This window comes from Chiloscyllium plagiosum, chromosome 33, assembly GCF_004010195.1.
Source record: "Chiloscyllium plagiosum isolate BGI_BamShark_2017 chromosome 33, ASM401019v2, whole genome shotgun sequence".
In the NCBI taxonomy this organism is placed as follows: Eukaryota; Metazoa; Chordata; class Chondrichthyes; order Orectolobiformes; family Hemiscylliidae; genus Chiloscyllium; species Chiloscyllium plagiosum.
The window spans coordinates 7940566-7966141 of NC_057742.1; the positions used below are offsets into that span (position 1 = coordinate 7940566).

The 25576-nt window shown below is 40.3% G+C and overlaps 1 protein-coding gene and 1 long non-coding RNA gene across 4 annotated transcripts in view; one reads left to right on the plus strand and one right to left on the minus strand.

The window, feature by feature from the left end:
* LOC122539795 lies at window positions 1-25485 on the minus strand. Its single transcript, XR_006309188.1, has 5 exons — window positions 25473-25485; window positions 20126-20253; window positions 15752-15854; window positions 4072-4205; window positions 1-77 (listed from the first exon to the last, which is right to left on the minus strand). It is a non-coding gene; the product is annotated as an uncharacterized LOC122539795 (long non-coding RNA).
* LOC122539794 (P43 5S RNA-binding protein-like) overlaps window positions 1-25576 on the plus strand; it is a 71879-nt gene that overhangs the window by 41051 nt on the left and 5252 nt on the right. For all 3 annotated transcript variants that reach the window (XM_043674854.1, XM_043674857.1, XM_043674855.1), the window contains 7 exons: window positions 19130-19253; window positions 19336-19436; window positions 20300-20393; window positions 21365-21453; window positions 22132-22205; window positions 22652-22732; window positions 24749-24984. In XM_043674854.1, coding sequence (XP_043530789.1) covers window positions 19130-19253; window positions 19336-19436; window positions 20300-20393; window positions 21365-21453; window positions 22132-22205; window positions 22652-22732; window positions 24749-24984 — 799 coding nt within the window. The remainder of the gene's footprint in view (window positions 1-19129; window positions 19254-19335; window positions 19437-20299; window positions 20394-21364; window positions 21454-22131; window positions 22206-22651; window positions 22733-24748; window positions 24985-25576) is intronic.

The window sequence follows — 25576 nt, forward strand, 5'->3', positions numbered from 1 at the left end:
TGCTTTAATGGAGTAAAAGCTAATTTCTGTTGGAAGATGCGGTCAACGTGGAATATTTTTCATCTCTCGAGAATGTTCTGACACAAACAAACAAACAAGCATTCATTTTTATCAAATTTCAGTTTTAAGTTTGATTTTCCCCTTGAGTTTGGATTTCTGGTCCAGGCCAGGCAGCGTGGTGCAGCATGGATAACAATCAGACAAGCAGCACTGTTGTCTGTCTCTGCATCTTTTATTGTCTGTTCATCGAGACAGGAGAAAGTGAGGACTGTAGATGCTGAAGATCAGAGCTGAAAATGTGTTGCTGGAAAAGCGCAGCAGGTCAGGCAGCATCCAAGGAGCAGGAGAATCGATGTTTCGGCTCATGCCCGAAATGTCGATTCTTCTGCTCCTTGGATGCTGCCTGACCTGCTGCACTTTTCCAGCAACACATTTTCAGCTCTGTTCATCGAGACAGTCAGCTTAACATGTGTGTGTGTGTGTGTTTTAACCCTTTGTTTTAGCATTCCCCCTACCACCCATCCCTCACCCACAGCCTGCTCTTAAAACACAGCAGCTGGATAGTTGTTTTTCCAAAAGGAGTTGGTTGCTCATCCATTCAGAACTTAACCCTTACAAGTTTTTAAGCTTGGGAATTTCCAGCACAGCCACCAAAAGGCAATGGTTGGGACCTTCTGAGCTGAAGCACATCAGAATGTTACTACAATCATTGGGCCAAAAGAGTGACATTTAGCTGGGGTCTGTAGCCGGGGACCAGTCTTGTGTTTGTGCTCAGTTGAAGTAGGAGTACAGCTACTCTGGAGACAGAAACCTCCATTGTAAGTCTGCCATTTTCTTTTTAATGCAGTCAGGAGGGTAGGAATGCTACTGCTTTCCTTATTGGCCACCAGCCCCCTCCCTGGCCCTTGAAACCCCCATCTCCCTACCCTCCAACTGTGGATCCTTCGCCACTTATTGCAGTCTGCCGTGTGAGCAAAAGTTGTACAACCTTTCTGTCTCGGCATCCTTTCTGTGCCATCCTCCTGCTGGGTCCACAAAGGGCAGTGGCATTGAAATGAAACACATGATTTATAGCCTTCCGTTTTCACGGGCAGGAGGAAACAAATTTTTGCTGCAAAACCTGTTGCTGGCTTTGAATTCCAATGTTAAGCATGTAACTGTACAAAATGCCACACCACCACTGTACCTGCCTCTCTCTTTTATTTGTCGATGGATTTCTTTGGGATCATAATGTCCCACTCTCAAGCTGTGCATTATGTCAAATGAACTGGTTTGGACCAGTGCAAGCTGCAAGAAAGCAAGAATTTACTTCCACATAGCATTTTTTCACGACCTCAGGACATTCCAAAATACCTTTTGGCCACTGAATAATTTTTTGAAATGGAACTGTTATAATATAGGAAACACAACTGTTAATTTGAGCACAGCAGGATCCCACAAATAGTGATAATGGACAGACGATCTGATGGTTACAGGATCAATATTGAGTTGGACATGAGAAGTTCCTTTTGCACCTCTCTTTTTCTGAAAACAATAGCCATGGAAACTCTTATGCCTACTTAAAGGGACATTTCTCATTGAGAAGTTGCTACCTCCAACACTGCAGCACTCTCTCTATAGTGCTGTGCAAGCGTCACACTAGATTTCAGGCTGTAGCCTCTGGATGGGACTTCAGTCAACAAACCCATGACTGAGAGGCAAGTGTGCTACCAACTAAACTAAGGTCCTTCTGTGACCTCTGTCTAATGGTTCAAATCCATTTTATGTTAATGCCATTGCTAGAGTAGCAAAGGAATGATAAAGGATTGCACTCTAGATTCATGACTAATATCGTCAATGATTGCAATGATATTGTGACGTTATCAGGAAACAATGTAGATTCATTGGAATAATATGAGCTGAATTTATCATTAATTGATGATGGGATGCATAGATTCATATTCTGTTATGTTTGGAAGATTAACGAGATATCTAGTTGAAGTATTTCAAATGGGTGGGTGGGGAATTGGGACAGGGATCAAAAGAAAAGCTTCAAAATTATTTTATTTTGGTTTGGCAATACTTTTAAAATGCTGGGGTATCAAGCATGGTAAAGGTGTTGTTCAGTCACGATATAATCGAAGAATAAAACAGGCTGTGTCAGTCATACAGCAGAGATGAGGCCCTTCAGCCCATAGGATGCTAACCTATCTGCACCACTTCTTGCATTTAGCCCATAGATTAGACTAGATTACTTACAGTGTGGAAACAGGCTCTGCAGCCCAACAAGTCCACACCGACCTGCCAAAGAGTAACCCAGACCCATTCCCCTACACCTAACACTACAGGCAATTTAGCATGGCCAATTCACCCAACCTGCACATTTTTGGATTGTGGGAGGAAACCGGAGCACCCGGAGAAAACCCACGCAGACATGGGGAGAATGTGCAAACTCCACAGAGACAGTTGCCTGAGGTGGGAATTGAGCCCAGGTCTCTGGCGCTGTGAGGCAGCAGTGCTAGCCACTGTGCCACTGTGCCTTGAATGTTATGGCAATCTAAGGGCCAAGTGCTGTAAAGTGCGTTTAGGGTAAGTAGGTCTGTGCAGACTCAATGGGCTGAAGGGTCTTGTGTCTGCTGTATGACTCTGACTCTTTGGCCTGTTCCATCATTCAGTTATATTGTGACTGATTGGCACCTTAACCGCATTTACCCAGGTAGTAACCCAACATAAAGGGTCCCTACACCATGGGTTTTCCTGCAGATCTCTTGTTCTGGTTAGTTCAGTGCCACTTGAGTAGAGCACTTTCAATGATTTAGCTGATTAAACAAGGGGTAACAAATTACTTTTAAGCTTTTTGTCCCTTGCTTTTGTTGTGATAACCTGGGGAGGGACAAAGAGAGTCCAATAATTAATTCTTTTTGACTCTGCAACTCCCGGCATTTCTTACATACACCATGTCTCCACAATTCCTAAATAGGACTCTCCAGGAAATTGAAAACCTTTAGCACAAAAATATGTTCTGACTTTGGGAAAACTGACCCTATGTCATTTAGAGAATGATAATTTGCACCCGATTTCAACTTGACATTTACACAGTGAAGAAAAACCTCATTGGTTTTCAGATAAACATGTGTACTGCCTCGAGAGAACTTTCAGAGTGACACCGAGAGAAGATTCAGTTAGACTTAAAGCTATGATGTACGCTTGAGTAGTTTAACACAGGGAAAGTCATTAAGGATGTTTAAAGTACAATTATTTTCAGACTGCAGTGAAACTTTCATTCATAAAATGAGGCACTTTAGGGTAACATCTGATCTATAATCAGCTGTTGCATTACCTGCAATTCTGAAAATTGCTTTCTTAAAGTTATACACATTGATTCAAGTTTGTTTGTGTATGTCTGGGGCTACATGTGTTTTTAAGAATGTATTAACTCAAGTGCCTATCTGTTTGAATATATCTGGTTATGCGTATGTGTATTTGGGACTGTAAGTCAGTGCAATTTGACGTAAGTCAAATGTTTTTCCTCTGTAACACCGTTCTAAGGCTCGAAGATTGCTATGACCCCTCAGTTGGAACTCAGAGAGCGGGAGGACAACTGTCCAACTGTTCATAACTTAGAAATTCACAGAGGTATGGCTGCCTTACAACTTGTGACTGCACTTTGAGAAGCCCAACTGTACATGTGTGGAAATGCATGCCAGCAGTTTGTGTGGATGTCAGTGGCTGTAAGCATTTTGAATGTGTGTCTGTGTGGGATCATTTTTAGGAAAACAAATGGAAAGTTAAACGAAACCAAGTGATTGACATGCCCTGGAGCTGCAGAGAGTCAAGAAAATGTTGTTAACTTGCAGGGCCCTGTTTATTACACATGGAGAGTTTGGATGACGCCAACTTTAACTCAGCAGCCTGATGGGAGGCAGCAGTGAGTTTCTTACTGGGCCAATCCAACAGCTTGGAGCCACGATTTTAGTTCCGCATCATTCTGGGTCCTGGATGGACTGGGATCATTACTTTAAGGTGCACAGAAACGTTGGGATCCGTCCTCTCAATCCCCTGATTGCAGAGCATTCTGTATCCATGGATTACCTGGCAGCTGATCCGGTCACTCAGCCACTATCAATGGATGGCCTCCGGTGATAGATTTTCTGCCACTGCCCAGCTCTCAGGTGGGCCATTGTAGGTTGAAAGGTATCCTGGCCGTTATATTGTCCAATCTGCCTCTGTATTTAAAAGACAATCACTAACATTGACATCACCCACAGGAAGGCAACTTTAATTTTGATTTGATTCAAGTTAATTTTGAAGCTTTGGTGGTTCTTGTCCTTTATTAATGGTTTTTTTAAGAAGGTGTGGGGAGGGGATTATAACACATGCTAATTGTTAATGTCAAAAATTTTAGAAAACTACTGGCCTTTCAAATTCATCTAAATGGACATTTTATATGGTTTCTTTAGTTTCACTTTCATTCTCAACAGCATTGAGGAGAAAGTGAGGTCTGCAGATGCTGGTGACCAGAGCTGAAAATGTGTTGCTGGAACAGCACAGCAGGTCAGGCCGCATCCAGGGAACAGGAGAATCGAATTTTCGGGCATAAGCCCTTCTTCAGGAATCATTCCTGAAGAAGGGCTTATGCCCGAAACGTCGATTCTCCTGTTCCCTGGATGCTGCCTGACCTGCTGCGCTGTTCCAGCAACACATTTTCAGTTCTCAACAGCATTACCAACAAGGGCAGCATTTAATGCTTATGCCATAGTTATCTTTTGAGAAAATGAAGACTGTCCATCTGGAATAACTGCACACTGTGTGTGATGGTGTTTCCATTAGCACTGTCAGGGAATTCCAGAGATTTGACCCGGAGACAATGAAGTGTGAATTTGCACATATCTTGCATATGGGGTTATACACTGTGTATACAGAGATGTATGCACGAATGAATGCCCATCAAAATGCAATACTGTACATATTACCCTTCATGTATGTATATGAAGGTAAATATAAATGCTGCTGTAATCACTGAGAACAGAATGTACCAAATGTGAATAAATCAAAATGTACAATTTTAAATAAAACTTTGTAAAAATAGAATCTCTATCCTTGTGGGAGGGGCTGATAATTACAAATAAATTAATATAATGTTTTTTTCAGATGCGTGTTTGTTCTTCCTTAATGGCACTAAACAATGGGTCTTGGTACTGTTGCACTTGCTGAGGACAGGCAGCTTATACTTCCACACCGATTCCACAGCAAAAAGGCAATTACATATGTCTAACTATTTAAAACTTGCAGTGGAGGACCAAATTCTGGAAAGCTCTTGGAGCCAGTTCAGGCTAAACAGGAGTTAGATTACCTACAGTGTGGAAACAGGCCCTTCAGCCCAAATCGACCCTCTGAAGAGAAACCCATCCCCTTATATTTACCCCTGACTAATCCACCTAACACTACAGGCAATTTAGCATGGTCAATTCACCTAACCCACACATCTTTGGACTGTGGGAGGAAACCAGAGCACCCAGAGGAAACCCAAGAAGACACAGGGAGAATGTGCAGACTCCACACAGACAGTTGCCTGAGGCAGGAAGTAAACCTGGGACCCTGGTGCTGTGAGGCAGCAGTGCTAACCACTGAGCCACCGTGCCACCCCAAAGTTCCAGTCAGTATTAGTGCTGTGACAATAATTTGCCTCCACACAGACAGTTGCCTGAGGCAGGAAGTAAACCTGGGACCCTGGTGCTGTGAGGCAGCAGTGCTAACCACTGAGCCACCATGCCACCCCAAAGTTCCAGTCAGTATTAGTGCTGTGACAATAATTTGCATTCAGGTACTAACTTTAACATCCCAAACAAGCTAACTGAATCATTAATAAACAAAGCATAGCATTGAGATATTGGGGCAAGTAATATACTGTTCTGAAGTAGGGTCACTGGACTCAATGTTAACTCTGTTCTCTCTCCAAATGGGTGCCAGTCATGCTGAGTTTCTCCAGCATTTTCTGTTTTTGTTTGTTCAGATAATATCATGCAAGGTCAAAGATGAACGTTTTGAAAATCTCTTCAGCTGTGTCAGAGCTAGTGCAGTATAGAGGGGGATTTCCAAATGACCAATATCGTCCTGATCTTCTGCTTGCATTCCAGATTTCCTCAGTAGAACTGTAGCCTTATTGAAAGTACTTAGGAGTAAACTTCTGTCTTTGTTGCTTAGATAGAAAGTCTTATTTAAAGTAGATTACAGAGAAGAAAATTGGCAGAGAGGATCACACGTCAGAAATGGAGCCTTTCCATATTCTCTCCCATTTCAGATAGTAACCAAACAAGTGAAATAAATGAGTGAAAGCTGTGCCTACTTAACATATTGGGACTTTTAGATGGTTCGCGTTGTAGGCTACAGAATTTCAGAATGAAGAGTGAATCCTCTCCCCTTGTCATATAACCACAAAATAGATTTTGCATGCGATATTCTATGTGAAATCCTAGAGCTTTTTGAATACGCAGATTTTCCTCTGCTGTTTGTAGTTCCTCTGTGCTACAGTAGAGCAAACAGTCAATGAGGACCTTCAAACCAGCATCTACAGGAAAACAACACATATGGACTAAATACTGAACTAAAGAAGCAATAATCCCAACACCCACAAACGAAGCTGCATTAGAACATTATTTCAATGAGCCAATACATGCTGTAGTCTCCATGATCTGTTTGTGTTATAATAGAACATAGAATGTAGAACATTACAGCACAGTAGAGGCCCTTTGGCCCTCAATGTTGTGCCAACCTTTTATCCTATTCTAAGATCAAACTAACCTACATACCTTACATTTTACTATCATCCATGTGCATATCCAAGAGTCGCTTAAAATGTCCCTAATGTATCTGACTCTACTACCACCGCTGGCAGTGCATTCCATGCACGCATCACACTCTGTGTAAAAACCCTACCTCTGACATTTCCCCTAAAACTTCCTCCAATCACCTTAAAATTATGCCACCTGGTGATAGCCATTTCCACCCTGGGAAAACGTCTCTGGCTATCCATTCTATATATGACTCTCATCATTTTGTACACCTCTATCAAGTCACCTCTCATCCTTCTTCGTTCCAATTAGAAAAGCCTTAGCCCCCTTAATCTTTCTTCATAAAGATATGCCCTCAAGTCCAGGCAGCATCCTGGTAAATCTCCTCTGCACCCTCTCTAAAGCTTCCACATAATGAGCCGACCAGAACTGAACACAATATTCCAAGTGTGGTCTAACCAGGGCTCTATAGAGCTGCAGCATAACCTCATTGCTGTTAAACTCAATCCTCCTGCTAATGAAAGCCATCATATGCTTTTTTAACAACCCTATCAACTTGGGTGGCAACTTTGAGGGATCTACAGATGTGGACCCCAAGATCCCTCTGTTCCTCCACTCCGCCTAGAGTCCTGCCTTTAAACTTGTAATCTGCATTCAAATTTGACCTTCCAAAATGAATCTCTTGGTGGGAAAGCATTTCGGTGATAGTGTTCACAACTTCTTGATCTTTACTATAGTCATGGAGAATGTTATGGACTAGGCCAGACCACTCAAACATTCTGAAGCAGGCAGCCCAGACCATAACTTTGCTATTTGTTTCGGTAAGTGTAAAATTACCCGGAGTAAGTTAGCTCGGTTGACTATCAGGTTTTAAAACCAGACAAAAATGTATTCACAAAATTATAGTATGATTAGATTACCTACAGTGTGGAAACAGGCCGTTTGGCGCAACAAGTCCACACTGACCCTCCGAAGAGCAACCCACCCAGACCCATTTCCCCCTGACTAATGCACCTAATACTACGGGCAATTTACCATGGCCAAATCACCTGGCCTGCACATCTTTTGGAATGTGGGAAGAAACCAGAGAACCCAGAGGAAACCCACGTAGACACAAGGAAAATGTGCAAACTCCACACAGACAGTAGCCTGAGGCGGGAATTGAACCTGGGTCACTGGTGTTGTGAGGCAGCAGTGCTAACCACTGAGACACCATGCCACCCTCGAGCCACCATGCTGCCCTCAGAACAGAATATAGAATACCCACAAAACTCAGTCTATCCAAACTAGACTTAATTATGCTGTTTCGAAAATACACAACAGTCCCAATAAACAAACCCCTTAAAACTGAAACAGAGGCTTACAGGTCGAAGTTAGAAGGACATAAGGAGGCAGAGTCTAGCAGCCTGTTTCTACACAGCTCCTCTGCTGAACTGAACTGACTAACAACAAAAATTCAGCTTCCAGGGCTTATCATTCCCCTGTCATTATACAGGTCACTCCTAAAACATGAAGGCTACGACCTAAAGTCTCATATGTTTACGTATAAACAAAAAGGCCTCCCAAAACCCCTTTCATCTCTGTACCAAGCCAGCCATGTAGGTATGGTTGGGATGCTCTTGGGAGGGTCAGTGTGGATCCAATGGGCCAAATGGCATGCTCCCATACTGTAGGGATTCTACAAAGTTTTGGCGTTCATGCGTTTGCAGGTGAGATGTTTGTGTAAGGCTCTTTTGACATTCTCCTTATCACACTCACAAGGCTTCAAAGAAAGAGAAGGTTTCAGAGGTTAGATAACTTGAAAAGACATTCCCATTCAGCAGAGACCTTACCTGTTCAGAAAGTACACTAAGTTGTTCCTCCAGTTTCCAGACTCTAGGGAATTGGCCAAACAGCCCAGAAAATCACAGGGAATTCAATTGAATAACTTGCCTGAAACCTCCATTCTCCTTTACCTCTGAAACTAAAATGGAGGTCACAATGAAGTATTATTTATGCACTTGAGCAGCCTAGGGCTGGGAAACACAGCTGCCTCTTGACTCCACTCCAATAATTGGATTAAACAGAAGATCCACTATTAACATTGTGTGGTGGATAATAGTCAACCTTTTAAAACGTAACTGATAATCTTTAGGAGCTCTTCATGTTGTGACTAATTGTTATACATTTAATCAGCCTTCAGACATTACTAGAGGTTATTTTCTTAATCAACCTGTTCAGAGTTGTTATTACACATCTCTGGAGCAGGTGGGACTGGAACCTGGGCCTCCCAGTCCTGGCGTAAGACACTACCACTGTGCCACAAGAGGGCCCCTTAGTCACCAGGTTAAAGTTGTTCTGTAAAGTCCAGTCAGCTGAACTAACTATTCTTCAAGCCCATTCCTTTAAACAACACAAAACAAGGAAAACAGGAACAGGAGTAGGCCATTCAGCCCATTGAGTCTATTCTGCCATTCAATAAGATCATGGGCGATCCTTTATCATAATATCACTCGGTCCCTTAGATAATTCAATGACTTTCATCTCTAGAGATTTTTTTATTTCTTAAACATTCAGCACCTCATCGTCATTCACTTTTTGTGGTTGAGAATTCCAAAGATTTATCAGCCTCCAAGGAAAGACATTTCTCCTCATCTATTACTGAAATGGCCTACTGTCACAAAGCTGGTCCCTTTTTTCGGAAAGTTGTTCCTTTTCTCAAGGATCCTGTCTCCTTGGTTTTTTCCAGAGGGGTAATAAAAGCTCCCAGCTCCGATTGGTTTAGGACAGAGATTACAGGGTATTGAGAGGCCTTTTTGTTTATAAGATGAGACTTCAGGCCAAAGTGGTCATGTTTTAAAAGTGCTTAAAAATGTGTTGCTGGAAAAGCGCAGCAGGTCAGGCAGCATCAAAGGAATAGGAGAATCGATGTTTCAGGCATAAGCCCTTCTTCAGGAATGAGGAGGGTGTGCCAAGCAGGCTAAGGTAAAAGGTAGGGAGGAGGGACTTGGGGGAGGGGCGCTGGGAATACGATAGGTGGAAGGAGGTTAAGGTGAGGGTGATAGGCCGGAGAGGGGGTGGGGCGGAGAGGTCAGGAAGATGTTTTAAAAGTGACCTGTATAATGAAAGGGGAGAGTTCAGCTCTCCTGCTGAGCTTTCAGTCCAGAACTAGCTAGAAGTTCAGCAGTGGATTGGGTGAACAGACTCTCTCTCTCTCTCTCTCTCTCTCTCTCTCTCCTGCCCTGCTAACTTCAACCTGTAAGCATTTGTTCCATTTTTTAACTGTCTTTTTTTAAAAGGGGTTAGCTTATTGGGACTGTTCTGTATATTTGGAACAGCAAAATTAAGTCTAGTTTGGATAGACTGAGTTCTGTAGGGGTTCTTTATTCTGTTCTTTGTGTTTCATTGTGTCATTTTGTAAATAAATTTAGAACATAGAACATATATCTATTTTCACCTTTTCCAGGATTTCCAACACCTCTTCTCTACATACCTCAAAGCCATCCATTCTACTTATTTGTTCCTCAGTATTCTCATCGACAACAATGCCCCATTTCTGTCTGTTTTAAAACTTGGTAGTCAACCTCGCCAACCTACTCCGGGTTATTTTCACTGTACACTTACTGAAACAAATTGCAAAGTTGTGGTCTGTGTTGCCTGCTCAAGAATGTTTTGAGTGGTCTGGCTTAGTCCATAACACTACACTGTGACCTCTTGTTCTTGATCCGTTGGCTCACAAAATTCTAATAACAGTAACCGCAAGCATCAGAAAGTCAAGTTAAAATGCTAAATAATTTTTATTGGGCAGAATATCATAGGAATGCAGTCAGATTTCTCTGGACATGACATACATGTTAGGTAATGAAGAAACTGAACTCACAATTCAACCTTTACATCCAATATTAGACTTTGAAGAACAGCTTAGCACGGTCTTAATAGATTGTATAGGACCGCTACCTAAAACTGAGGTCATCAGGACCTTAAACTAATGATGATTATATCATCAAGTTTCCAAGCCTTTTGGGAAAAATCAATCCAAATTTTTGACACAAATTTTACCCAAATAAATACAATCAAACCAAGATTCAAATGTTAATTCACAAATGTTCGAAGTAATCATGTATAACTTTGGAGTGAAACTGCTTACATCTTCAGTTTAACACCCAAAGTCCCAAGAGGTCATAGAGTCATAGAGATATACAGCATGGAAACAGACCCTTCGGTCCAACCCATCCATGCTTACCAGATATCCCACCCAATCTAGTCCCATCTGCCAGCACCCGGTCCATATCCCTCCAAACCCTTCCTATTGATATACCCATTTAAATGCCTCTTAAATGTTGCAACTGTACCAGCCTCCACCACTTCCTCTGGCAGCTCACTCCATACCCATACCACCCTCTGTGTAAAAAAGTTGTCCCTTAGGTCTCTTTTATATCTTTCCCCTTGCACCCTAAACCTATGCCCTTGAGTTCTGGACTCCCCAATCCCAGGGAAAAGACTTTGCCTATTTACCCTATCCATGATCCTCATAATTTTGTAAACCTCTATAAGGTCACCCCTCAGCCTCTGATCCTCCAGGGAAAACAGTGCCAGTCTATTCAGCCTCTCCCTATAGCTCAAATCCTCCAACCTTGGCAACATCCTTATAAATCTTTTCTGAACCCTTTCAAGTTTCACAACATTTTTCCAACAGGAAAGCAACCAGAATTGCATGGATGGCATTGAACATTGAATACCACGATTTGAGATTATTATCCTTATGATTGGAATAAAAGAATTCCCTTGTTAAGGTTTGCCATTAGGGATGCTCCTGATGAATCTTTTTCAACTGAGAAGGTCTTTAAGCTGAAAGAAACACTTAAAATTTATTTTAAAAGAAATTTATGATGGTTCAGAATCTGTGCTCCCAGCCTATCTTTCAACTTTCAGATAGAAACTAACCAAGACATGTGAGTTAATCAAAAAACATTTGAAAAGTGCAAACAATTAAATTTACTGCAGATAAAAAAGCCAACATCTGAAATGTTGTTACTGGAGACAAGGTGAGCATTCTACTACTTTCAGTGGTTCACCAGAGGAAGTAAGATTCACTGGATCTCACCAAATCAAAAAGAAACTGAGAAATGTGTATTATGTAGTGAGTACTGCAGACAGGAGGGAAATTGAGCAAATGTATCTTTATGGTTGTTAAGGATCAGACCAGATTCCCCAAAATATATTATGGAGCCATCCTCGACCTTAATTATTATTTTTAAAAAAGGCAAGTGTAAGGTGCTGTGTTCCGGATATAATTCAATGGGCCACCACTAAACTTTAATCAAAACACACTTTATTCTTACAACACAGTTAAAATATAGCAAAAAGAATAATTGGCATAGCCTTATTCTTTTGAAATTACTTAACAAGATAATATATGATTGAACCACTAGTCATCAACAGTTCCAGTATAGGCAGCATCCCATAGACACCTCCCGACAAAGGCAGTTCACCAACACAGTTGTTATTCTCAAACAATGTCTGTCTCTAGTCCAGTAGAAAGAAACAATTTTCTCCTTTTGACTTTTCAGAGGAAGCCTCTCTGTTTAAGACTTTACTCTAGCAGCAGATACCTCAGCCACAGAAACCTACTTAACTCATTGAAAGAAAACTAAATACCTTTCGGGTTTGTGTGAACCTGACCGTACTGACTCATCTTTCTTTTGTTACACTCAGGGAGAACCCAAAGCTGTTTACCAGCTGTCTGTCTGAAGGAGATATTTCATACCACTGTGACAACACCCCTCTCTGAAAGAAACAGAATAGAACATCTCTTAATGGCTGTGTATCACTACATTAATATCTTAGAGATATTATGGCAGTATAAGATAGACAGGAGAAAAATTTGTTTACAATGGGGAGTGAAATAAAAGTCAAACAAATTGTTGAATGAATCAGAATTTAATAATTCAAAAGTTGGCCCTCCTGTAAATCAGGTTGGATAATAGGCAGGTACTCACAATGTTTGCTGGTATAATATTCAATCTTCCAGAAAATTATCAAAGTGAATTTGCAAAACTTATTTCAAACTTATGAGTCACTTTTTGAAAGTAGGTTGGGAAAAATGTTTTTGGCTGTACATGATGTTGATATGGAGGATGCATTATCTATAAAACAGCATCTTTATAGACTCAAACCAGAGAAGTTAGCTCAGGGAATAAGTAAGAGATTTCAGATTAAAAAAAAATGCCAGCTAAGTTCAATTGATGAAATATATTGCTACTGATTCTTTGCAATAGGCTAAGTTATTACATTTGTTGGGAATAGATAAGAAAGGAGGTACACCTTATATTATAATATTTTAAATTAAGAGGTTTTTGTGGCCTCTAATTTCTCCTGCTAGTGCATGGTACACAACAATGGCTCCCAAAGCCAGATATTAATGTGTCCGCATGCTGAGTGGCATGTGTGGAACATCCGAGCAGTTGAGGAGAAACATGTTTTGTGATAGAACGGCAACTTGACCATCTCTGGACTAGTAGTTCCAAATTGAAGTCCCACCTCAGGACATGGTGGCCATGGAAGACATGTCATAACTTAAGTTAAAAAAAGCTTCATTTCAATCTATAAATCCTTTGGATACACCCACAGCAGGCAAAGGGGTTTCCTGGCTGTCCGGAACAGTGTGATAGGTGTATCTCCAGGTTGAAAAGTACCATGCAGAGCTTCGTGCCTTGACCGAACATCACCCTCATTCTGAGAGGATACTATGTGCAAGATTTTAAAGGAGAATGGTACTTTGATTTGCTGATATCCACATTTTTATTGATGTAATACAGCAAATTAGCAGTACCTGCTCACAGGAATATTATTAGCCAGTGTAGAAGTGTAGCACACAACCCAACAGTCTCAAACTCTGATGTGTCAGTGCGAGCAACATCAACACATTGGGACGCCATGATACAAGGTAAATTTTTTTTTTGCTTTCTATGCTTCTGAAATAATAAACTCTGACCTGCATTGAGATAGCACCAGTCATGCAGTCAAAGATCTCAAGACACTTCTTTGGCACAGAGCCACTGTAGGAAATATCCAGATGGATGATCATAAGTTTGGTCACAGGGTACGTTTCATGGAATGTCTGACAGGAAGTGTTGGAAGGACAGAGGCAGAGAGATTTATGAAGTGAATTGCAGGCTCCAGGCAACAGGCAGTCATGGCACAACATCAGAAGACATAGAAAGAGAAGCAGGCCATTCAGCCCATTAAGTCTACCCTGCCATTCAATGTGTTCATGGCTAATCTGATAATCCTCAACTCCATTTTCCTGTATTTTCCCTATAACCTTTGGTTCCCTTACTGATTAAAACTCTGTCTATCTCAGCCTCGCATATATATTAATGATCCAGCCACAAAAGGTGTCTGCTGTAAAGAATTCCACATACTTACAATCCTCTGAGAGAAAAAATTCCTCCTCATCTGTTTTAAAAGAGTGACCCTCCTATTCTGAAATTATGCCCTCTGGTCCTGGACTTTCCCAAGAAGGGAAACAACATTCCCATTACAAGAATAAATGAAAGATAATGGGAAATACAGTGCAGTTAACAAGTATATTACTAATATGGAGAAGTTGCAGTGATAGAGAAACATAAAACTGTGAAAATTAATGGAAAATCTTATTTTCCAGAATACAAGGCTTGCTTCAAGATGAACCATGGTAGACTGTTTTTTCTTGTCACATTCCACTGACAAGATGGCATATTTGAAATAATTGCCTGAAGAATTGAAGGTTTGAGAAACATTCCATGCATAAGAAGTGCTGAGGGCTTGGTTTTTTTGTTTGATAAATTAGACGTCACAGTGGCTCAGTGGTAAGCATTGCTGCCTCACAGCATCAGGCACTGGGTTTGATTCCAACCTTGGGTGACTGTGTGGAGTTTGCACATGCTCCCCATGTCTGCGTGGGTTTCCTCCAGTTACTCCGGTTTCCTCCCACAGTCCAAAGATGCGTAGGTTAGGTGAATTGACCATGCTAACTTGCCCATAGTGTTCAGGGACGTGTAGGTTAAGTGCATTAATCAGGGGTAAATGTAAAGTAATAGGGTAGGGGAATGGGTCTGGATGGGTGACTCTTCAGAGGGATGGTGTCGACTTGTTGGGCCGTAGGGCCTGTTTCCACACTGTGGGGATTCTACAATTCTATGTATTACATAGCGGTTTCAAAGGGAGCATATTTAAAAAGAGTAAGAAGTGTAGGTTTAAACAAAACTACTTTAGGCCAAAGCCATTGATGTTTCCACAATGCTCACTAACGTCTTACAAGAATATATTCCAAGAGCATCCAGCAGATGACATTGCTCCCCTGTTTACTGAGCAGTCTTTTCTGATAACTAGTACAACGATGCTTTGAGCGTGGCTCCTAAATGGAATGTCTGGCTTGTTGACCTATGATTTTGTGAAGTTCCTTTGATAATTGTGAAAAAATTCACATTGTGAAATAAAACGGTCAAAGCTCTTTGGTCAACACTTGCCCAAGAGATGTTGTTCAAATTTATAACCTAGGTCTATGGCAAAACACTCAACTGAGTAAAAGAGGCCTCATCACAAATTACTGTTATGTAAATGAAGTTAACGCAACAAGAAGTATAATTTTCATCAGCACCCTGAAACACTCTCTGTGACATATCCTGGACTCAAAACCTAAAGGGATCTGTGTTAATGAAACAAACATTGCTTAGTGGTGCCAAACTTAATGACAAGTCATTGCTGTCCTCTCTAATTCAGTTTGAAGAGGCACCCTCAGACTTCAATGCTATGACTGAAGGTGCAAGGAATATTGATAAAGATTTCAGTGCAAGTGTAAATTAGCAGTTAATATATTACAGAGGTTTGTAGTCAGTGATCTTGTTCTGGATGGAATGTGAAGTTTGAAGCTCCTCTATATTTCAAGGTAAGAGTTCTGCACGCACACACAGAGAGGGAATAGGTTTTGTCTCAAAAGATTTTGGCAGGATCTTACTCACATATGATTGAAGTACCTTTCGACCTATCTCCAATTTACTATCAAATAGGCAGCACAGCAACTTTAAGAAGTCTTTGCGTAATCCAGGAAAGTGGAAGAGAAAACTGTGTGAGAAAAGAGAGAAAAATATAGCTACTTGGGTGTGTTCAGTTACTGTCTACAATGTTCTTGAATTAAATATTATACATCTTATAATTTCACAAACATGAAGTTTATTTACATCAGTGCTAAACACAGCAGTGTCCTTTCAAAAAAGTCTTTTGGAATGAAAAAGTTGGAAAATTACATGTCATTGTCCACATCACGATGGCATCAAATGACTTGTTAATGTACTTAATAACAATTTAAGTGTTTACGTTTTAAATAAACTAAAAGCCTTTGCTGTATAATGTTCATGGTTTCTTTGATGCGATGCAATGAAATGAATGAATATGTAATAATCAAAATATGGAACAATTAACATCAGCAACATTTTGAATTTGTCCATCATCTGAATTCTTTGTACCTTGAGAAAGATCTAGCAACCGTCTGTCTGTCTGTCTGTCTGCCTGTCTTGTGAGACAGATATCAGCCTATGTGTGGGCATGGTGTGTAATAACAGGTTGGGCAATGCCACCACAACTTAAGAAGCACAACATAATAGTTAGAACTGTACAAAATGCTTAGACTGATAGTTTCGTCATTCATTTTGTTCCAAGTCTATGATGGACCGAATTATTCATGAAGTACAAAAATAAATTTTCTGTATCTTAAGTGTTCCACTTTGGTTTGTCAATAAATAAAAACAAAACGTCAAAAGCACCTAGCAACACAAACCAATTATTTTGATTTGATGTAAATTTATGCTTCAGATCAATAAAAACAAGAAGTCTCAACTACAAAAGTGCAAGCAAGACATTGGAGATTTAGGGGATCTCTGTCCTGATAATATTTGTGATGTGGAGGTGCCTGTGTTGGACTGGGCTCGACAAAGTTGAAAATCACTAAAATCACTAGGTTATAGTCCAACCAGTTTATTTGAGAATATAAGCTCTTAGAGCACTGCTCTTTCACCACTAGCTACTCGACCATTTATTTTCAAATAAACCTGTTGGACTATAACTTGGTATCACGTGACTTTCAACTGTGATAATACTTGTCACTTACCATGATAATCAGGTCATAATTGAGTATGAGATAGACAACATTGGCCGAGTCACATGATTACCTGCCACATATATGATGGCGGCGTAATGGTGGTATTCATGTCAATGTTGGCAACCACTGCAAAGTGTGTCAGATTTATGCATTCCATCTGCTTTATTGTAAATTGGCTCATAAATCACCCACAAGGGAGTGCTGATTCACTTCAGTGGTTCGAAAGTACTTTGGAATATTATATTATAATAAAATATCCATGATCTCGCTTACGTGGTTAAAAAAAAACTCATTATTCTGATATGATGTTTGATTGCCCTGTGACTACATCTTACAGGATATGTGGGCATCTGTTCAAGTCATCACAGCTGTTTGCAACAAGATATAAGTAGTCAGTTAGTCTTGCCCTATTGAATTACCACATCATATAACTCGTACGAAGAAGATTAGATTAGATTACAGTGTGGAAACAGGCCCTTCGGCCCAACAAGTCCACACCGACCCGCCGAAGCGAAACCCACCCATACCCCTACATTTACCCCTTACCTAACACTACGGGCAATTTAGTATGGCCAATTCACCTGACCCTGCACATCTTTGGACTGTGGGAGGAAACCGGAGCACCCGGAGGAAACCCACGCAGACACGGGGAGAACGTGCAAACTCCACACAGTCAGTCGCCTGAGGCGGGAATTGAACCCGGGTCTCAGGCGCTGTGAGGCAGCAGTGCTAACCACTATGCCACCGTGCCGCCCACAAGAAGTTTCTCAAAAAAATGCAAAAAGTAAAAGAGTCAGTTAAAAACACTGTCGAGTAATCCAGAGGCTTGGCCAATTGATGGGGAGACATCTACTTGAGTTATGCTGCACCTGGGAATTTCAGTTAATTAAATTAAGGTGGATTAAAAGAAAAAGCTTGCATCAGCCATAGTGACAATGTAACTGTCAGATTGTTGTACAACTTATCTATTTACTGGTGTCCTTTAGGCGAGAAAATCTGCTATCCTTACTTGTGATTGAAACTTAACTGTCCAATGAAATGATGTGGGGGGTGCCAATGTTAGACTGGTGTGGACAAAGTTAAAAATCATATGACACCACGTTATAGTTCAACAGGTTTATTTGAAACTACAAGCTTTCAGAGCACTGCTCCTTTGTCACTAGCTACCTGACAAAGGAACACTGCTCCAAAAGCTTGTGTTTTCAAATAAGCCTGTTGGACTATAACCTGGTGTCATGTGATTTTTAACTTTGCCCTACAAAATGGCCTAGCAAACTATCAAGTTACATTCAAGAAAATGGCTCATTAACCTTTTACAAGAGCAATTAGGAATGGGAAACAAACATCGGCCTTGACAACAATTCCTACAGCCTGTGAATTGACAAAAAAGGCCAATAGAGCATAGAATAAGGTTCTGGGTAAAATATTGGCCGTAAGTAATCTGAGATCATTGAATAAACATTTGGGTTTAGTAAAGTCAATGTGGCAAAATTGCAAAATGTTTCCAGATTTTGAAAGAAGAATTGGCCTTACCAGTGACTTTCTAGTTTTTGCAGATGCATAGTTTAGACACTGCAATAGCTCTCCAAAAGTTCATTGCTCTTTGGGAGCAGAACAGTTTGATAAAATTTACCATTTAAATGCATTATGGGAGAATGGCAATTTTGACACAAATTTGACATTATCAGATAGATCACAACGTTGACTCCTGTACGAGGTTCTGTTCAAAGATTCTTTGGGACTTTGCGAAGAAGAAAATATCTTGAAAGAACCATGCAACTCATTCACTGAAGCTTCTTATTCACATCTGAAGAGTCATACCACACTGAAAACATTAACTCTGTTTTTTCTCTCACCAGAAGATGCTACCAGATTTATTGAATTTCTCTAGCATTCTCTGTTTATTTCCTAAATAATGCCGGAATGTTCAGTTTGTGAATCAGCATAATTCCCCAAACAACAGGAATGAAACTAGCCTCCAAATCTTATTTGAGGAAGGTGTTTTAAGAATATCTGAGGCAGCTGCTGATCACTCACTTTAATTTGGACAAATTAACCTCCACTTCAGAGCTCCTGAAAAGGATCAGTTACCTATTATAAGGTTGAGTATTATCTACGAGACAATTTAAATAGTGGATCGTTGTTTTGTCTAATTATTGGAGTGGTGTTGAGAGGCAGCTGTGTTTCTTATCCCAGGCTCCTCAAATGCATAAATAACATTTAATTGTGGCTTTCTTTTCAGGTTGAGGAGAATGGAAGTCGCAGGTGAGTTATTGAAACAAATTCCCTGTGATTATCCAGGTTGTTTGGCTACGTTTACCAGAAGGTGGAAGTTGGAGGAGCACCTTAGTGTACATACAGGGCAGGTAAGGGGTCTACTGAATGCAAAAGTCTTTTCAAGTAAACACTTGATTCATTTTCTAATCTCTGAAAGTTTTTTTTTGTTAGAAGCCTTACAAGTGTGATCAGGGAGAATGTCAAAAGACTTTTACTCGCAAATCTCACCTACAAAGACATGTGTGTCAACACTTGGGACAGAAGAAATTCCGGTAAATACTAGTTGGGGACCTAGTGTGAACTTTTTAGTTCACTAAGTGTGAGGGTAACTATCTCTGAGGACACTCTATCCCATTTAAGAGTTTCTTTTGAGTTCAAGTTTTCTGATTGATTAACAAAACTAATGGATGATACTAACCTCTTGCCATAAATTGTCTTAAGATCTTGCTCCTTCAGTTACCTGAAGGAACAGCACTCTGAAAGTTAGTGTTTCCAAATAAAGCAGTTGGACTATAATCTGGCGTTGTGGCTCTTAACTTTGTAATTCTAAAACACTATAGTAGAGATTGAAGGTGAGGGCTTTTATTAATAAACTCTTATTACTTTTTATCCTAAATAACTATAACATGGACAACTGATTCCTCTGGGATTGTTAAAAGTCACAACACTGTTTTATAGTCCAACTGTTTTATTTAAAGTACAAGCTTGGAGTGCTGCTCCATCAGGTAACTGGTTTGTGACAAAGGAGCAGTGTTCTGAATGCTTGTCCAACAGGTTTATTTGATGGTACTCAGCCTGGTGTTGTGATGTTTAACTTTATCCATCCCAGTCCACGACCGGCACCTCCATCATCCTATCAACACAGTTCCTATCTTTGAAACCACCCCACCCCACATCTCTCTACCAGCTTACCATCCCACTTTTGCTGCTTTTTGTAAATTCAAAGCATCAGGTATCTTACCCAGAGTAAGGTCCCACAAGCTGCTTTGGTGGTGATCTGAATGTTGTGAGGGATGAACATTGCCAGGATTGAGATCTCCTAATGCACTTTTGGAACATTGCTTATGGCTCAATTCAATGAAACATAAACTAGCCCCTTCAGGTATTTAAATCACATGTAAAATGCTTTTTACAGATGTATAGCTGATGGTTGCACAGAAGCATTTGTTAATAATAATCGTTTGAAGAAACACATGATCTATCAGCATGGAAACAAAGAATACTTCAAGGCAAGTTGAGGAATGATGTAGTATATCAAGTGGGTGGCTTTACTTAATATGCATTTACCATGTAATTATAGCATTGAGAATTTTTGATTTGAGCTTAATGCATGTGCAGCAATGTCCTTCAATCAAAATGTGGATTATTTGAAATGGGGGTTTGCTTTTTCTGAACACTGCACTTGTGAATAATTCCAGTTTTTAATGGGAGGTTAACTTGGGATTGATAGTTAAAATTTTGGGATGGGTGAGTGGAGGAAGAAAGATTTGGATAACAAACTACACATATGCTCTGCTTGAGCACTGGGATATCTGCCTTCATTTGAACCTTAATATCTTTGCCTAAAAACACCTGTAACCCATCAAATCAATTACTTTGTCCAGCTGATAATGCCTAACCAGTAATGCATTAACTATTTGACAGGATTGAATGTTAATGTTAAATCTGGCAGTGGACTCATCTTTGGTGCCACTTATTGCACAGTAGAGATTATCCTTCCCTACCTTAACCTTTTTTAGGTATATGGGATAGAACCTTATGGTCAAGAGACTGAAACAGCATTAGACCAGAGAAACTCTAGATGGAAATATCTTCCTGAAGATAGAAAGCCACTGGCTGGATCTGTACTGACTAGTGTCTTCCATCATTGTTCTGTGAGCTATTGGTTCCTTTCTCCAGTGTAGAGACCTTTTAACAACAAAATCATAGATTTCTAAACTCTCCTTTTGTGCTTATTTGCATATCTTGCAGTAAGTGTTGGACAACATTAGTTTGCAAGAGCAAGTTGCCCAGTGTGAATTCTGGAATTCTTCCAGAACACTAGGTCTGGATTAGAGGACAGTTGCATTAAGAATATTGGATGCAACTTCCTGTCCATTCAAAAAAAAAAGTCCCTGGGATGAATTAACTTATTTACTTATGGACTATGCCCTCAGGGCAGAGAAGCAATGGACTGAAGTAACTTTTTTTCTCCTTGAAGTGTTCTTCTGAAGCTTGTGGGAAAACATTCAAGAAAAATCGTGACTTGAAGACCCACTGTTATGAGCACGTCAAAGAGCCTGCTTTTGAGTGAGTGATAAAATAGTTCTGAAGTCAACTTGAATTGAAATCTGCTTGGGTGCTCTTGCACATCTTGTCATAACAAGACAGAACAGTAAACCTTAAATGTTGCAGAAACTTTGGGTGTGGTTGTTGAATGTTGTGCACTTGACTTCGCTGATTTATAATCCTTGGAAAGGGCACTAGATTTGAGCTGCAGTCAGGCTAGTAATGGCACTTGGAAATGCTGCAGAGGCAGCTAGCACAAGCTACCAGGTCCAAAAAGTGTTGAAGAGCTGTTTGAGTTGCTGGTTATACTTGTGCTTTGGCATTAATACTATGTTTTCACTTTTGAAAGGTGAGTGCTATTGCTTAAGACCACATTACAAACGTGATTGGAGATCTGAATTTTGTGGGTCAGATGATTTACCATGAAATGGTTAGACACTGATGTCTGCAGCCTTGGAATGGAAACATTGAAGCAAAAGAGTTAATGTTATACCTGACTCATGTTTTCAGTTCAGACATCCATCCATATAGTCCACTTGTCAAAAGTGGACACCTTTTATTCCATCCTTATCAAAATTGAAGCAGTGGCCAGAAAGAGGCTTTGATTAAATGATGTGATTATGTACCACTGATCTTGCCTGTTATCATCCACTAAACAAGCTAAGATAACAACATTTGTCCACTTGTTTCCTGAACTAGGTGCCAGAAGGAGGGGTGCAAAATGAAGTTCAAGACACCAAATGAACGCAAAGTGCACGAAAGAAAACACAATGGTAAAGAGATAAATTTAACTTGTCTTTCACCTTTATTATTTATAACTCTCTGGTTACTTTGCATCTATAGCCTGTTTTGGTTTCCATGTAACTAGCCACAGTTTTTTTTTATGCTGCTAGTTGCCTTTTCTGAATCCTGGCTGTTATCTCAGTCTGCTTTTTGTTTTTGCTTTTCATAGTGTCAACACATGACCTTTTTTAATCAAAGGTTCATGTTGTCATTCTGTTAAAGAGTTGGACCTAAACCTTGCAACCTGATTTGAATGTTGCTGCCCACTTGAGAAACAACTGATACCCTGAATGTTAGCATTTTGTTCCCTTGAGGGGTGGTTCACATAACACAAATTTTGCAAAAAAAACTTTGCATGTAATCCAAGCCTTTATGCATATTCTATTGCTCTAATAGAAATTCCTGTTCTTTCTCCTCCCTGCCTCTCCCATCCCAGGATATCCTTGTGGTTTTGAAGAATGTCAGCTTGTTGCTACCACATGGACACAACTACAGAAACATCGGAAAATTCATCCAAGTAAGAGGTCCAGTGACTGCTCAACAAATCATGTAAAATCTTCATACTAATGAGGCAGAGTCAGTTGATGCTTTGACCAGGTGTTTGTCCTCCAACATCTAGATGAATTGAGATTAAAGTTGGCTTGCATAACCTGACTATTGTGCACAATACCTGTCAGTCTTTGATTTTAATGTGGTGTTCATCACAAATATCTAATTGCTGCTTGTTAGAGTAACTCCATCACTTTACTGAAAACAACAATGTTTGAATTGTAAAAATGTTACCACAAACCAATTAGTTTCATAGCTCTCTGGTCCATAGACACTTGGGCAGTATTGCAAAGTATCCTTGAAGCTATCTGCAACATGCCAACTTGGATTAATTTCCTTTATAGTGAAGTTCACATCATCTCCTCTGGCTTGTATAAACCATGACATTCAGTTTTGCTCCACATGCAATTAAATGTGAGGCCACCCTCCTGTGAGAAAATAGTGTTGGCTTGAAAAATGCTTTCTGCCCAAGTCTTGTAGCACAGTGGGGTAAACCAATTATAGCAGCACAGCTGCTGAAATTGACAAGTGGTCCAAATTTCTGAATTCTGGGGTGCAGTCAATTTGTCATCGATACCAAATCCGATAGCTCCATATCCTCTAACACTATTGACTCTCTTTAAATTAGTCTGAGCCACAAAGGTCCAAGTTCCATTGCATTGTCTGAATGGCATGGAATTATTTCAGGTGACTATTGATCTTTTATTCTTTGCAATTACTTCTCTTGATTTAGGGCATGGGAGAAATAAACTTAAACTTAGCATAGGCCTTCAAGTGCAGTTTAAATTTGCTGCCTATAAAGATCATCCATGCTTAAGAATATACTTGAAGACAACTGTAGAAATAAAAAATGCAATTCTGCTATAATTGAAGCTTTGAACCAGTGCCCTGAATAGGGTCATTTGGACAAGCCAAATGATCTATGCAAAAATGTGAGCTTTTTGAGTATTACCATAACCTACCAAATAATTTAACATGCCTGGCTTGCTACAACATCAGCCTGAAAGAATAGGTTTTTTAAAAAAATTGCTTGATTATAACTAATTCCTGTTTTGATTTTACTTGGAGTGTAAATGGATCAGGATGTTCTGGGGGAGTGGAGATAACTCAGCTACCCAGTTGAGCAAATTTTTGGGAACTGGTTCCTGAAGGTGTTTAATATTCTGGGCAAATTGAGAAACAGTGCCAGGCTACTTGGCTGGCCTATTTTATCCCCCTACCCATGACATTCCTTGACTGCATAGGTGCATCCAGAAACAAAGGTCTGGAGTTCAGGGATACTCTAGAAACAGATCCTCTGCCACATTCAAGAAAATTTTGAATGGGGTCAGGGATTTGTGAAATTACCAGGATTGGTGCAGCACAGGTGGCTATTCAGCCCATTGTGCTGGCACCAGTTCTGTTGCCTTGTGCCAACCTGCAGTTTTTATTTCTTCCCAGATCGCCATTTTCTATTCAAAAAATCACCTGAACCTGCCTCTCCTTCCAGGTAATGAATTCTGACCTTAATCACTGGCCATGAAAACTTATCTCCCATCAGCCTTTAGATGTTATCACTGTCTATGCCCAACCTCTCCCTATCCATTCTGTCTCCCCCACTTAGGAGCCTGAAAACATTTATCAAATGTCCTGTCTTCTCATGACTGAAGTTTCTACTTCCATCTATCCTCAAAAGGAAGCTTCTCATTCCTGGAACCAATCTGTCAATTGCCTCTGCAGTTTAATGTATTAATGTCTCTTCCATAATGTAGTGTGCACAATATTCCAGTTGCAATCTAAAGTATCTTTTAAAAACTTCTTTTGCCCTTGCACTCCTATTAATAAAGCATTTTGTAATATTCATCTAATCATATCAAAGACTGATGCTACTGAGTTGTAGGGATGTTTCCTGACCCGTTCAATTACTACTTTGAATAATGCTTTAGGAGTCTGAACTAGCTATAGAAACCTGTATTGGTGTTTATTTCCTACACTCTGCCCACAGGTTCAGTTGAACACTGTTGTGCTAATTGTGAAAAGAAATTCAAACACATTCGTGCCCTACGTAGACACAAACTGATCCATAGGGCTCAGAACTCTGGGTGGACGTGCCCAATGGACAACTGTGACCTGAATTTCAGAACTGGCTTTAACTTGGAACATCACATCCGAAAAGATCACTTCAAGTTATTGGAATACAAATGTTACTTTCCAGACTGCCAAAAGGCCTTTGCAATGAAGGTAAGTGGGTCTGCTTGCCTGGAGGTGATGGGACAACTGTAGCTTTGTGTTTTAAATACTGCTTTAATTATGGTAGCTGTAGGAGCTGGACAGCATTGAATCACCAACTACAATTATAAATAGTTCCCACTACTTCATACCAGTCTAAGTGGAGACTAAATAACTGACCAGTAAGGTGACATGGCTGCTTCTGTTTTGCAACTTGCAGGGGAGATGCTTTAAGGCATTTTAGTATTGGTAAATTGAGATTGGATATCCAATCAGCTGCTTGCTGCATTGGACATAGAAAGATGTCTATCCCAGGGCTGAACTAGTTTCCCTCTTGGGCAAAATCGGAAGGGGAGTAACTGTGCTAATTTGCATTAGCAAGTAAATGAAGCATGGCAGCCAAGCAATTTCAATGTAGATGTTTGATCCACTTTTGTGTAGATTTCTGGATCACCTCTGCACTTCCATATGACTAGTTAACATCTCAACTTTGCATACACTTGAACAATTGAGCACTCGCAGCACTTAAGTAGGTATTGGGAGTTCTGAAATTTATTGCAATAGCCACATAACCCTTCTGGCTGTCACATACACCATAGCATTC